This window comes from Lissotriton helveticus, chromosome 7 (genome assembly GCF_964261635.1).
Source record: "Lissotriton helveticus chromosome 7, aLisHel1.1, whole genome shotgun sequence".
Lineage (NCBI taxonomy): Eukaryota > Metazoa > Chordata > Amphibia > Caudata > Salamandridae > Lissotriton > Lissotriton helveticus.
The window spans coordinates 1555894292-1555909215 of NC_136068.1; the positions used below are offsets into that span (position 1 = coordinate 1555894292).

At 44.0% G+C, this 14924-nt stretch overlaps 2 protein-coding genes across 2 annotated transcripts in view; one reads left to right on the plus strand and one right to left on the minus strand.

The window, feature by feature from the left end:
- The window catches only part of TMEM150B (transmembrane protein 150B), a 135706-nt gene that overhangs the window by 104535 nt on the left and 16247 nt on the right, over window positions 1-14924 (minus strand). The window lies entirely within an intron of this gene.
- On the plus strand, window positions 2416-6880 carry LOC144767537 (uncharacterized). The gene is made up of 2 exons (XM_078650958.1): window positions 2416-3616; window positions 6018-6880. The coding sequence occupies exon 1, from the start codon at window positions 2660-2662 to the stop codon at window positions 3587-3589; it is 930 nt and encodes a 309-aa protein (XP_078507084.1). The 5' UTR covers window positions 2416-2659; the 3' UTR covers window positions 3590-3616; window positions 6018-6880.

Here is a 14924-nt window from a genome sequence, read left to right on the forward strand (position 1 = left end):
CTCAGAGATACCTGACCCTTACACCACAGAACATGGGCCGGGTCTGTTTGTCCAGATGGCAGTCATCTCCTAACCATACAGTCATATCCCATATCATATACTGAAATCCATAGACAAACCAGAGAGCATGCATTATCAGTTTGTGCCGACTGCACTGTACTTTGTATTAGCCTCTGCTTCTCTCTCGCTAACCCTTCTGGCCATCCATCTGTCTGTCTGTTTATCCATCAACGTAGCCGCCCTTCCATTGGTCAGTCACCTCCTTCTCCACCCATGTTTATCCACCCCCCATCAAGCCATGTACCTGTTTTGATTGGACCAGCGGTCTATGGTCTATCCGTGGCCGTCTCTCAGTCCACAGGTTTCAGGGACGTTATAGTTAGGAATTAGCATTTAAAAACCTTTGAAATTCACTGTAAACCAAAGGTTACAGGGACGTTATAGTTAGACTGACATTTCACTCGTACCAAACCAGAGAAATTCAGCCATTATAATTAGCTAGGCTAACTATATATTGTGCCCCGCAAAGCAAAGCAATTTACGGCTCCAACAGCGTTTTAGTCCTGGGGAGGTGGTGGTCCCATGATGCATCTTTCTAAATGTAGCCCTGGGGTCTTTGGGGGGGCGGGGTGGGGCTAGCAGGGGGGGCCCAGAGGGGTGTCGCGTGGCCCACCTGCATTTAAGATAATTAGCCTCGGTGAAGTGGTGGTCCCAGGGCTGCGGCGGGGCCGCGCGGGCACCCGCATCTCATTTTTAAATTGCCCCTGGGACGTGGCCCACCCGGAAGCTTAAATAAAATAATACACAGGAGCCTGCGCTTCGTTTTTTAAACACAATTTGTCCGGATTCGTGAATCTACCGCGACTCTTGACGTAATGTTTTTAATAAAATGCTTGAGCAGGCCCAGGGGGTCAGGGTGTTTCTACCCCGACCCCTTTTTTTGATTTTTAATGTTTTTTAACCTTTTTTCCTGTGACTCTGTTCAACCAAGTTACAAGATGGCTGCCAACACTTCCTAGTTTGAAGTGTTGGCTGCCAATCAGATTGTAGGCTCAAGATTAGGAGGGTTCGCAGATCCTCAGTGGCCATATTTGTATATCTGAGAAATCTTTAAATAGTTCAGGAACTACTGCACGGATTTACACCATTTAACAAAAAAAGTGTGCTCTGGACCAAAAGCTACCTTTCTGTCAAATTTGGTGTAATTCTGCTCAGAAGTTCGGGCTGTAGCTGCGTCAACAGTGCTTGACGAATCACCCTGACATTTTCAACACAGCAGCTAAAGTAAGTGGACCATTAGGTTTGAAAACTTTGCAAAGATTCGTCAAATGGCGCCAAAAATATTGGCAAAAGAAAAAACGCTTTTTGAATAGAAACACGGTCCTTACTGTAATGGCGACCTGCCAGTGGGTAATATATATACATCTGTCATTCAGTCATGACCCAGCCGGTAATTGCTGGGTCATGACTGCATACCCAACACCCATACTCACTGAAAGGGTGCGTGTTCCGGCACGCTGTTGGCATTTTCGGCTGGATGAAGGTCTTTTAATCCAGCTTTTCTCTCCACAATAAGACCAATGATTCAGAGGTGGAGCTGCAGACACTGCCCACTGGGGCAGGTACGTACGCATGTGTCTCTGCACCAAAAGGACTCAGGACATTGAGTTTGGATTACCCGCCCTCTGAAGCATGCTGGAGTGTCTCCACCAATCCCAGTGAGGCGCTCTACATTTTAAAAGCGGACAGTGAATTCCGAGGCGACAAGAGGCATCTGAAGAAGGCAATTGTGCAGAAATGCATCATGCTGTTCACTTTGCTGAAATGAAATAAAAACAGGAAACCCAGCTTACCTGTGTGGGCTTATGTCTTTTCGTAGAGGAAGGACTTTTGTTTTGAAAAATATATATATATGTATGTATATATGTTTATTTAGATATAGATATCAACACACACACACACACACACACACATATATATAAATACATATATATATATTTGTATTAAGGACTACAATAATATTGATTGACTCTGATTTTTACACGTTTTTATCAATATTTACCTTTTGTATTGCATTTTTTTATCATAAACATATTATCTGGTTTTAAAACATATTTATGTTTTAATTGCTAGTATTTACGATTTACCATGTACATTGTTTATTTGGATCCAGGATATTTATGTGATTACTGGTAGCATTTTCTCTGTTTCTACTTGCCGAGCAATCTAGCCTGACCAGGAAGTGTTTTTATTTAAGTCGAGCACTATGTTCGGGGTGTCATGTGATCAAGGCTGCTGCCCCGCAGCCGAAATGCGTCATGCTGGCTAAACTGCAATAAAAAGATTATGCACTGAACTATTTTCTGTCTGGAGCACATTGTTTGAAGTTCTGTACCTGAGTTCTTGGAGACGGAGGTTCCGAAGTTTCAGGATTCTTGCTGTGTGTATATCGACACGGAGGAGAAGCGGAGGACCTGTGGAGGCACGCTGGCGGAGAGCAACAAGGTGGGAGCACCTTGAAGCTATTACGTAGGCGTGCATGGAACGGGATCTCTGCCAACCATCGCCAATACACGAAAGTAGGAGAGCGTGCAGAAGCTGATAGGCGATCAGAAGCTTCTAGACACACACGGAAACTGTTTGCCCAAATAACATCACCATGGCAGGTGAATTGGACTCTCGTCGAAAACAGACAGCGGACAAATTATTCTTCAATATTGCAGATGTAAACACAGAGCCAGCCCAGACTTCAGCTAGTATCGGCCAAGAAATAACCCTGCAAACAAAATTAGGTATGCTAGAAAAACTATACAAAAAAGAACTCTTCAAGTGGTGGGAGGCGGAGTCACTATCCAGATACATTGAGGTCAAACGAGTTCCAAGAGGCCTCCGGATCTTTACAATTCCAACATATGAAGATCCTGATCCAGATATGATCAATGAATGGTCAGACAACACCTCATCATGTTCTATGATAATGATGAAAATCCTTGTGAAATATGCCCTGAAAGACCGGGCCAAGCTTCTGAAAGACATAGAGGATCTTTTAGCGGAAATTGAACCGCTGATGGCAAAGGAAGCATTAGAAGAACATCTAAAGAAACTGAATGTTAAAATGGAGAAATTGGAAGAAGAAATTACAGCCAAAAAACAACGGAAATTCATTAAGGATTTCAAAGACTATCACTCTGGACGTACTTTAACATTTCAGAAAAAGTACGACCATCTCTTTGACAAGAAAACAGGGATGGCGTTGGCCGGTCAACCAAAGTCAGGACCAAGCGCCGAGGCAGTTGAAAGCGATGTATCGGATGGAAACTTATCGGACGCCTCTACATCTGGCATCACTCAAGAGCCCTCCATGAATGTCAACAAGAAGGTGAATTTTTTAACACAGTTCCAGATGATGAGCCAGAATCGGACAGACACCTTTCAGGGGGAAGGGGGGAAACAAAGAGGTCGAGGACGTGGAAGCAGAGGAGGAACAGGAGGAACAAACAAGCAAAAAAGAGGAGGATCAAACGCCACACAAGCTCCAATGGGAATGGCAACAAGGAGCAAGAATTCGAAATTAATATCACTGTGGTGAACCTTTCTCGTCATGTGCTAACTGAAGGTGAGAGAGAGAGATCTTGGCACTTGGCCTTTCCTTCTGTCCTTCACAAAACATGAACTTTGCACAGACCCGTATAGACTTGTTTTTGTTTGCAAGAAAGTTAAAATTAAAAAAATGGTACTGCACCAAACCTAAGGACAGACTAACGGTGCCTGCTAGCAATATGCTGAGTAATCTTGATGTAGAGGATATTGCATTATTAGAGGACATTCATGGGGATGGTGTGAATATGAGAGAATGACCTGATTGGGAGAGTTGGGGTTTTGACCTAGATAACAACCCAGGGTTGAAATTCAAACCTAAAAGTGTGTTCTTACCTGCAGTTCAATGTGACACGATAGATGTGTTCGAAAGGGGTGTATTAAAAGATCTCTTGAAACTAAGATGTAAGAAGATACCCGAGAGTAACAAGAATCTATCTCAGACTCAACAATTGTCTATTGAATCCCTCAGAGCAGACAAGGACATAGTGATACAACAGTCCGACAAGGGAGGGAATGTTGTGGTCCTTGACAAGCAGAAGTACCTCCAGGAGGGCTTGAGACAATTACAGGATACAGCATGTTACTGCAGAAGTGATAGATAGCTGTTTTAAAATCCAACAGCAACTTTAGAGATCTACTTCGGGAGTGGAAGGATAAGGGGTTGATAGAAACCGAGGAATATCAATATCTATACTGTGCCCACCGAAGATCCCAATATTGTATCTCCTCCCAAAACTCCATAAAGATCGATGCAATCCACCGGGTCGCCCCATTGTTTCTTCCATTGGTTCCCTTCTTGAACACACTTCCAAATACATCGATCACTATTTGAGAACCTTTGTGGTGGCATTACCATCGTATGTTAAAGATACCACCCAATTCCTGAGTATCATCAATGGGATTCATTGGGAGACAAACTTTACTCTGGTCACCCTGGATGTTAGCAGTCTTCATACAAGCATTCAACACGAACATGGTTTGAAAGCAGTTAAACATCATTTAAATACCAGGTCGATCTCACTGTTACTACATTCCCAAATGCTCTTGTCTATGATAGACTTCTGTCTCACTAACAATTTTTTTTATTTTAATGATGTCATGTATCGTCAGTCACAGGGCACAGCCATGGGAACCTGCTTCGCCCCCAGCTACGCAAATTTATTCATGGGCTGGTGGGAGGAGCAGGTTGTCCAAGAAATGGTTGAATTCAACAATGTGTCCCTGTGGCTGCGATACATTGACGATATTTTTTTCATTTGGAATGGTGACATGAACTCTGCAAAACAGTTCATTGACAAAATGAATGTCAACACTTTGAACCTGGTCTTAACTGAACACATTAGTGAGACAAAGATGGAATTCCTGGATGTAGAAGTGGAAGTGGTCAATAACACCCTGACCACTAAACTCTTCAGAAAGAGCACATCAGGAAATAGCCTTTTGAGAGCTTCAAGTTGCCATCCCAAGAATCTTGTTTACAGTATCCCCTATGGAGAACTACTGCGCGCTAGGCGCAACTGTAGTACACAAGATGGGTACAAAAGAGAAGAAGTTGTGATGTGTCAGAGGTTTAGAGAAAGAGGATATGGTAACAAAGTAATTGCCAAAGCAGTAGAACGCAGTAACATCAAAACCAGGGACGAACTATTAGCTCAAAAATTGCCCCAGACAGAATCTGAAACAATCAGATTCATTACTACCTTCTCGGGGCAATCTCAAGATGTGAGAAAGGTGTTTAAAAAACACTGGCATGTTTTAAACACCGATGAACATCTCAAGAAGTATTTAAGCGACAATCCCCAGATCACGTTCCGGAAGGGTAAATCCTTACGGGATGAGCTCAGTCAAAATTATGTAACAGAGATAAGTCAATCAGGTCATGCTACAAATGTGGGGTTTATATGCTGCAGAAAATGCAAAGCTTGCAAATTTAGCAGAGACTGTAAGAACTTAACGATACCAGGAACATCTAGAGAATTTACAATCAAAAAGAGACTAACATGCAACACCCTATATAGTGTTTATTTATTGATATGCCCATGTAACAAATGGTATGTGGGCAGCACTAAGCATGAGGCTAAAAAGAGGGTGTTGGAACATCTGAGAGCGATACGGAATCTCAACAGACAATATCCGGTCACAAGACATTTTTTTGAGCACCACATGCAAGATGAGACCAAACTACGCATGGTGGTTATTGACTGTGTTGATCTGGAAATACGAGGTGGCAATTACGAACTTTCCATGAGAAAGCTAGAGTCTAAATACATAATTGACTTTCAATGTCTAACCCCTTCGGGGCTTAATACAAGTGAGGAACTGTCAGTACATCTGTATGAAGAATAATTATGTATAATTTATGTCATTAATTAGAAAATTTGCTGTCTGTATTTTAAATATTTTAATTTTATTCACAGGTAATGTGGGGAACTGCTGGATACAATGAATCTGTTGAATACTACCATTGACACCATATGTATACTAAGTGTAATGTGCATGATTTGCCCACTGGGGCGAGAACTTGTTCCATGATTTTGGAAGTATCAGCAACCGATAATGGCTCTCGTATTGAACTATGTACCTACGAAACCTGGCAATACAAACGTACAACTTTAGCCCACTGGGGCAAGGACTTTGCAAGCTTGCATCACACGCGATAACAAAAGCAACATGAACCAATCGCATCAGGCTTAACACGAGCCTGTTGCTGAATACCCAATGAGAACCTGGGTTACGTATAGATGCATAACACGTGATCGCGACTTACGAAATACAGTATCTGTCGGGTGTTGTGACAACTCTGGTTGCATATGGCATAACATGGGTCTATTTAACCATTTTACAGGCTTGAATGTTGCTTGGTTTAAATAGCAGTGACATTAACGAACATATCCTACAATTAGTACATTGTGTTTTATTTTGATTCGTTCAATATGATTACGTTATACTAACGATATAACTCATGGCACAGTGATTAACTATGATATCAGCATAATGTACATATAATGAAGTAGTGAAATGTATTGTACAAGTATCCTTACAATATGGCAGCCCGCATTACCATGGTGGTGATATGTATACACTTGGGGGTGTGTTTTGAGCACTTTAAAAATGGCCGTCAATGTAATCAAGACGAGCGTGAGCAAGCCTTATCGGCGAAACGCGTCGCACTTTTTCACTCTGCTGAATAAATTCTGCAAACAAACTCCGGGCGTCCTGGCTTACTTCTGAAAAGAGGAGGTAATTGGCGTAAAAATTTAAGGCCTGTCGGTGGCCTATCCGGGACCGTTCCGCGACAGCCCAAGGTGCGCAAACCGGCATTGGAGGAGAGAATATATATATATATATATATATATATGTATATATATATATACATATATATATATTTTCAATTTCAAACAATGTGGTCTGCTCACAGGATCGCTCCACAGCGGGTGCTGGCGTTGGGCCAGACCAATGGCCAAAAAGACAGTTTTTTGCACAAAGGACGCCGCACACAGCAACTTCTTTTTATCGGTTTATTTCAGTGCCCAGTCTAACACCAACGCGTTTCAGCCTGACGACCTTGCTCACGTGAGCAAGGCCGTCAGGCTGAAACGCGTTGTGTTAGACTGGGCACTGAAATAAACCGATAAAAAGAAGTTGCTGTGTGCGGCGTCCTTTGTGCAAAAAACATATATATATATATATATATATATATATATATTTATATATTTATATGCAGCATTGCAGATTCCGTTTGACAAAGCTGATGCTGATTTTGAGTGTGGGGTTGAGGCTGCATATTAGGCCTTAGGAGCCTGATGGTCTGCAGTGTCGAGTACTGGTTCTTAATCTGTGGTCAAGGGAAACCTAGGGTCCGTGACACCTACTTGGGTCAGTGACAATTTAGCAAATTATATGATACTGCCAGATTAATTTTAACTGCAAATATGAATATTTTAAAATATTCTGTAAATGTGAAGGAATTTGAATTTGGAGGCTAACTATAAAGTTGTTATCCTCAGATTTATTTGTGGGAGCAGTGCAAGTGCACCAATTAGAACACAGTTTGGGGGAAACGTGACCTTAATGGAATTTAGAAACTCTCCAACCTTCCACTAAAATTACAATTTAGATTTTTGTATTTGTGAATTGAATAAAATTTTTCATCATGTGTGTACTTCTTGGATGAAAGCTTCTGCATTGTTTTGTGGTTCAAATCATCAAAATTGCTACAATCAGGGTCGCCAACTACAAGCGATGACTCAGAAGGGTCCCTGGATTCCAATAATGATTCAGTGGGGATCCACAGATTTCAAAAGGTTGAAACCACTGGTGTAGAGGGTAAAGGTGGAGAACCGCCGAGGAAAGGTCAAATCAACGTGAGCACAAGCGATCAGAGGTGAAGTGTATCGAGGCTAATGGCTTTAGCTACAAGTAAAACTGGTCAGAGGGCCCTCCATTGGGATATGGGTGTTGGACTTTATTTGTGAGGAGTGCCCACCTTACCCACTTTCACCATCATAAAGACAAACACCATGTTATGGTTTATGTTACTTATTGTGGAACTTGGATTGTGTACAGGGCTTGGCTTCACTGGCCAGCATTCTGTGAGTCACTGGTGATGTGGCACACATCTTTCACAATCAGATATCAATCAACAGAGTTCCAATGGTGAAATAATACATTTGTTGGGTTTCAGATGGTTAGCCTTTGTTTTCAAGGGCAAGTAAGCGAGAGGAAAGCTGTATGTGGCAAAACACGGACCATCTATCCTGGAGTGGCATGACCGCTGTAAACTACATATTGTTCTAGATCCGAACAGCATGGAAAAGATGTTAATGGTAGATGAAGGGAACTCTGTGGGAAATGACAAAGCAAAAAAATTCCGAAGGTGTTTAGCAAACATTTAGGAATGCAGGAAGGTTTTGAACATTATATAGTACTCAAAAGTGTTGCCACTCCGGGGTACACAAAGTGAGGTTGGTACCAATGATGGTGCAGGAGGAGGTATCAAAGGAGCTAGACAAGCTTGTGGAAATGGATGAGATTAAACCTGTAGAGAGTTCGGACTGGATCTCTCCAGTGGTGATAGTGTGCCGTAGTAATGGTAAAATCCATCCATGTGTGGGCTTACCACCTTTTAATAATAATATCGTATTTCATCGCTTTCGCTTACCAAACATCACAGCAATGTTGTCCTGCTTGAAGGGGGGGGGGCATTGTTTTCAACAATAGGCCTTCCAGCTGCGTACCATCAGATCTCCCTTACACCCATGTCCAGGAAACTCACAGCTTTCATAACACCTTTTGGGTGTTTTCAATTCAAATGAATGCTTTTTGGCCCTGACCAGCCTGATTCACAGAGTGTTTGGGAGGAAGAATTGAGTAATATTCTTTCTGGACGTTTTTTGGTTTTTGGGGCGAGCAGAATGAAGTACGATGAGAGGTTACAGAAGGTGTTAGGAATTCTGGAAAGTAAAGTGCTGACTGAGAGCTGAACAAGTGACTTACTTGTGAATGTGTTCAGTGAAGGAGGGGGGCAAATCTAAACCATCATTGGTCAATGCTATTACTGGGACCCCAACCTGCAAACAAAGATGAAGTAAGGTCGTACTTGAAAATGGCCAAATACTGCGCAAAATGTATCCCTAATTTTCAAGTAAAGTGAACAATATTAGACAACTGCTAAAAAAAAACAAGTGAAGGCCCTGTGTGACATGCAAAGTGAGGCGGCATTCCGTAGAATTTAGTATGATTTGGAAAGATTGCCTGCAGTAGGTAGTTTTGATCCTAAAGTGGATTGTTTCCTAACCACAGATGCAAGTGATAAAGGGTTAGGAGCAGTACTGTCACAGAGAGATGATAAAGGTAATGAAAGTATTATTCTTTTTGCATCCAGATCCTTGTCTCCTGCTGAAGAGAAATATCCCATTATTGAGAAGCAGGCACTAGCATGGGGAAACCATTTACAACACGGTATTTACACCGTACGACCTTTACCACGCAGCCATTACAACGCAAGTCATTACTACGACTTGCGCTGGATGGTGCTCTTGGTTAAGGAATAGTGCGATTTTCTATTCCAACACCTTCCCTACTGTAACGTGGGCTGGAGTTGGAATAGAAAATCATATTAATCCTCAATCCAGTGCCCTGCAACGCAAGTCGTTGTAACAACTTGCATTGTAAAAACCGCAATGTAAAGTACCACAATCAAAATGATCGCGTTGTACTGTCATACATCCACTAACATGCTTAAGTGTGAGAGCACATTTGTGTCTTTGTGTGGGGTAGACGGGTTACCTTTCAGTGTGATCACAAGCCTTTAGTTAAATTACTGACCACGGAGAGGAATGTTACCGCGTCTGCTAGGTCTGCAAGAATATCTATGAGGAAAGATTACATCCATCACATTGTGTCTGATCCTGGCAAAGACAACTTGGTGGCAGATTGCCTATCAAGGATGCCTTGCCCTTTAGAAAAATTGTGAGGATGATCCCTGGAGCGATTTTAAGATTGCGTTGGTACATGATTCTGGTTCATCGGCTATCAAAAAGGAGGCTTGGGAGAAGGAACAAAAGGAGGATACTATTTTGCAATTAATTTTGAGAAATATGTCTGAAGGCTGGCCAAAAAAAGAACTGTTAACAGATGGGTGCAAATCCTTTCAAGGAGTTAGTTCAGAGTTGTCCATTGACAAGGAACTGATTTGTGAGGTCATTTTAAGTCTCTGTCATGAAGTACATTTTGGGATCATGAGGACCAAATCGGTGGTACATTAATTAATTTGGTGACCTGGAGTGGATAAGGCAGGAGAAAGGTTTGTCAGGACCTCCGGAAGTACTTCTACTGACAAATCCTTGTGAACTTTAAAACCACTAATGAGTGACTATGTCCTTCCCAGTGACCCTTGGGAACATGCAGCTGTGGATTCATTGGGCACCGTGGGGGAGTTGCAGGAATATGTGATAATACTGATGGATCTCTTTTCTAAATGGCCTGTTGTGGATATTGTGGAGAGAGCCAATACAGCCACAGTTTTGGGATTTTTGGATAGGGCTTTTTGTTCAGAAGGGATTCCGGGAGTGTTGTTAAGCCATAATGGTGTGCAGTTTGTTTCTAATGCAGCCAAGGCTTATTTTGAGAAGGTGGGTGTGAAGCACAAGACTACATCACTTTATAATCCCAGTTGGAATGGTACTGTGGAAAGGTTTAGCTGTGTGATTAAGGGGGTTAGTCAGAGTGCGGTTCGGAAGCCGCACAATTGGCACATTGCTGTACGGAAGGCTGCGTGGGCTTATAGGGTGACAGTGAATAATACCACAGGCATGTATCAATTTCTGGTTATGGGAGGAAGGAGGCCCAGATGTGCGTTCACTCTGGCGTGGGTGCATGACAGTACACTGAAACAATGGCCACCTGACCTGGTTAAGAAGAAATTAGAAGAGACACATGTACAGAGTAAATCTTACAACGATACTGTTCATAGTGTCAAACCTATTCATGTATAAAATGGAGATTTGGTACAGGTGTAGAAACCTTATAAAGTGTCAAAGGGTGAAAGTCAATTTATTTGCACCATTGGTGGATACTAGACTCAGGAGTGGGAAAGTGTGGAACCTGAAGCAGGTGGCTTTGGGTTTGAATGATCAGTAAAAGAACTGTGATGGTAAGGAGGCCAGTGGAAGCAAGGATTACCTTTGGTCGGGAGATATGGTTGAGTTTACCGGTGAGCAATCCACACCACCATTGGACGGTATCGAGGACACCCTGTGAGTGCCTAGTGTAAATTCAGAGGAGTGCACCAGTGGTGCTTTAGAAGAGGGTGATGTGCAAGAACCACAAGTGGAAGTGACAGACTTTGAGAACAGAAAGAGGGAGCTGCCTGGGTGGTTGGAGGATTATTTTGTGGGGTTAGTTAATTGTGTATTTATGTTTATTATTGTTTTTTGTATAGTTGGTAGTAGGGGTCATTGTTTAAAATGTATTGCCTTATTTTTATTTCATTATTGGAGGGGTATGTGTTATGGTTTGTATCACTTGCTGTGGAAATTGGGATGTGTACCGGTCTTGGTGCTACTGACCAGCCTTCTGTGAGTCACTGATGCTGTGACAAAGGACCGGAGGGGATCTGTTTCCTGTATGCCAGGTACTTATTAATATAGAAGCTAACCAATGCGTTCCCGCTGCCTGCTTCATTACTTATGTGTGTACGAAGACAGACACTACAGACATAACTTTATCTGTGGTGTTAGGGCGCCACCCTGTGCAGGGGCGGCTCCAGGCTCATGCAGGGAGTGTAGGTAGGGTGCCCCCGGAGTAATGCAGGCGCGGAGGCCCGTGAAGAGGGGTGGGTCAGGGTGTTTGGAAGTGGAACAGAGCCGGAGGCAGCCAAATCCCTGCCAGGGGCCGCCACGCAAATATGTATCCATCCTCAAGGAATTATTATATTAAGGATATATATTGGTGTGGCGGCCCCTGGGGTTTGGTGGCCCTGTGCAGGTGCACAGCTTGCACATGCCTAAGGCCGCCCCTGCCCTGTGGTATTTCTGATGTGCAGTACAGAGATATCCATGAAACGTACACAGAAGGATAGGTGAGATGGAGCATGTCCTTGGCTTCCTTGTAAGCTGCCAGGTCACCTGCCCTGGCCAGACCAGAGCGAGGAGAGCTCCCAGGAGTAGGGATCATGTCGCCCCTGAACCTGTGGAAATCATTCAACCACGAACGTCTAGGACTTACTTCTAGCTGTCACTCATGAGATGACTATGATTGTTACATTAATACAAGAGGGCGCCTCGACCACCAGCTTTTCTCTAATGAGCTTGGTTAAGGAAGGGTGACATACAGGGCACAAGTCCTAAAAAAAGAAGTGGGGGGACACTCAAGTTAGGTAGTATCACAGAAAGTGACATCACGGTGCGTGGCATTGCAGGAAGTAACATCATGGGAAGTGGCATCACAGGAAGTGACATCAAAGCGCGTGAAAGGTTTCTTTACCCAAGGATTGACAAACTAACTCTGCAGCCAGCCTACCCCACCAGTCATAATATTCCATGTGCAGCACATTTCCATGTAGATGTGATTGCTTTAGCTGCCTAGTGGTTAACACATTTGATGGAAAGATTTTTTGGTCTAGTCCTAGTTTTGACTTAAATTAGAAGACAGGGTTAATGGGCCTCCTGCAAAGCACATCATGTAACATGCAGATGGAAGATTTTATTTTATGTAAATAGGTAAGTAGGTTACTGCTTTGAACACAGAGATCCTTTTGTTACATGCAGTTGCATTGTAATCCATTTAGTATAGCACAGTGAGCTATCAAGGATGATATATTACTCCCACATTCAGTAACATCACTGTCTTATGTAAGACATCCTGTACAATGATTTACAAACGTGTGTGATTTATTGACAATATAATATGTATGTTTGCTGTAAAGTGATCTGGCACCCTACATTGGGATGAATAGCGCTGTAAAACAAATAAAAAATACTGGTATTTAAATTGTTATTTTGCACTGGGACAGAGTAACGCATCTGACATTCTTACAGTGCATGAATATCTATTATGTATTGGGGTTCCAACAAAGTGGAAATTGTGCCTCTCTTATGCGCTTGTGAAGTGTTAACAAGCTGCTGCTTTTGTTTCCCTTCCTCTGCACTTAGATCTAGGTGTGAGGCTTCAGGCATCTCCCAGCCTGGATACTCGAACAAAGAAGGCCAAATGTGCCCTTAAGTTCGGCGCTGATTTCGCGCCTGCGCGGCGCGCTCTATTGACACAAGCACAGCGCGCCCGAGGCTCGTGACGGAGTGGTTCCGTCACGAGCATGGCGGCGCCGCGGCCCCCCCCCCCCAGCGCTGCGGCGGAATTACCGCCGCAGCCAAGGGGTTAAGGCCCTGCTGAAGTCTCAAATGACAAACTCACCCCCCCCCCCCCCCCCCCTTGGACGTTGCTGCTCGGAAGGAAAGCAGATAACGAGCATGCGCTGCTGAAGGTATCCCGGTGTCTCAAACGGGACGAGTTCAGCATATTTTAGAGTGGGCTCAACTTCTTGGCAGGGAGGATGGTGTCCACCCTGCGAAAAGAGTGGGTGGACGCCGTCCGCCCATGCGTACCCCCGACTCGAGCCCTGGTGACACGGTATGAGTTGTCATGGCTAGAATACAACCAGAAACAGTAAGGTTCGGGCTCTGGCAGCAGCTGTTCTCGAGTAGGAACCAGTGTCCTGCTGCCCTAGGGAATCGTGCCCACGGCGTCCCAGTAGAATATGCAGACACCAGGACGCACGGTGAGGGGTAGGGCGCTCTTATCTTCCCTTCCAGGGCGACCCTGCAGAAATGCCTCACTTAAAGGACAATCGGCAATTCGGTTTAATCTGAGTTTCGTCCTGGCTACATAAAGTGTGAGGTCGCACAGAGTACAGTTGGGTACTGGGCCCATACTGCCTTTCCATCAGAATCAGGCAGATGCCCGTGAGAGTAAACACAGGCACGCAGCCTGTTACTTCACAGGCTGTGAAGAGACGGAGATTTAGACATTCTTAAACTGTGTGGAGCAGATTTATAATAACTGGCGCATCCCCAGGGATGCGCCAGTTATTGTGCGCCGTCGTTCCGCCACCCTTGGTGCGCGGCATTTACAATGCGGCGCACCATGGGGCAAAAACGGCACAGATGCATGACGCATCTGTGCCGTAAAGGCGATGCATTGCTGGAGTTGCGTCACAAGCGCGACGCAGCTCCAGCAATGCTCTGGGGGGCCCTATCTGTCCAATGCTGCGTCAAGCCTTATGCCTGCTTCAAGCAAGCGCAGGGTTTTGACGCAGCATTGGCCTAATGGTGCCTGTGTGAAATCTTGTAGATTTCACGCAGGCCCTTCTGCGAGGCGCACCTGCCCCGGAACGCCCACCCTGCGCCGGAACGCCCACATGTGGCGCAGGGCTTTACAACGTGACGCATCTGCCTAGATGCGTCACGTTGTAAATGGGTCACAGGGATGCGCCACGTTTACGCCGCCGTTGCGTGACGCAACGGTGGCGTAAACGTGGCGCAAGTCCGACAAACCTGCCCCTGTATGTTTGTCAGATTATACATATATCCGCGTCATTGTGCTCTAAAGAAATGTCAGCTATTTCAATTACAGTTCCACAAATACGAAGCATTCCCATAGCTCTTAGTAGTAAGTGCTTAGTACTACAGAAGGGAGCCTGTTTACAACCTTAGAATAAAGAATGAGTGAGTTAAAACTAGCAAGTTTTCAAACATATGACTTAATAGGTGACATGTAGCCATTTGATATGGGTGCATAACTCAATGACTCATTTTAAAAGGATTGTA

Excerpts from the sequence above, each read along its gene's own strand:
- LOC144767537 (XM_078650958.1), top strand. The coding sequence starts at position 2,660 with ATGGCAGGTGAATTGGACTCTCGTCGAAAACAGACAGCGGACAAATTA.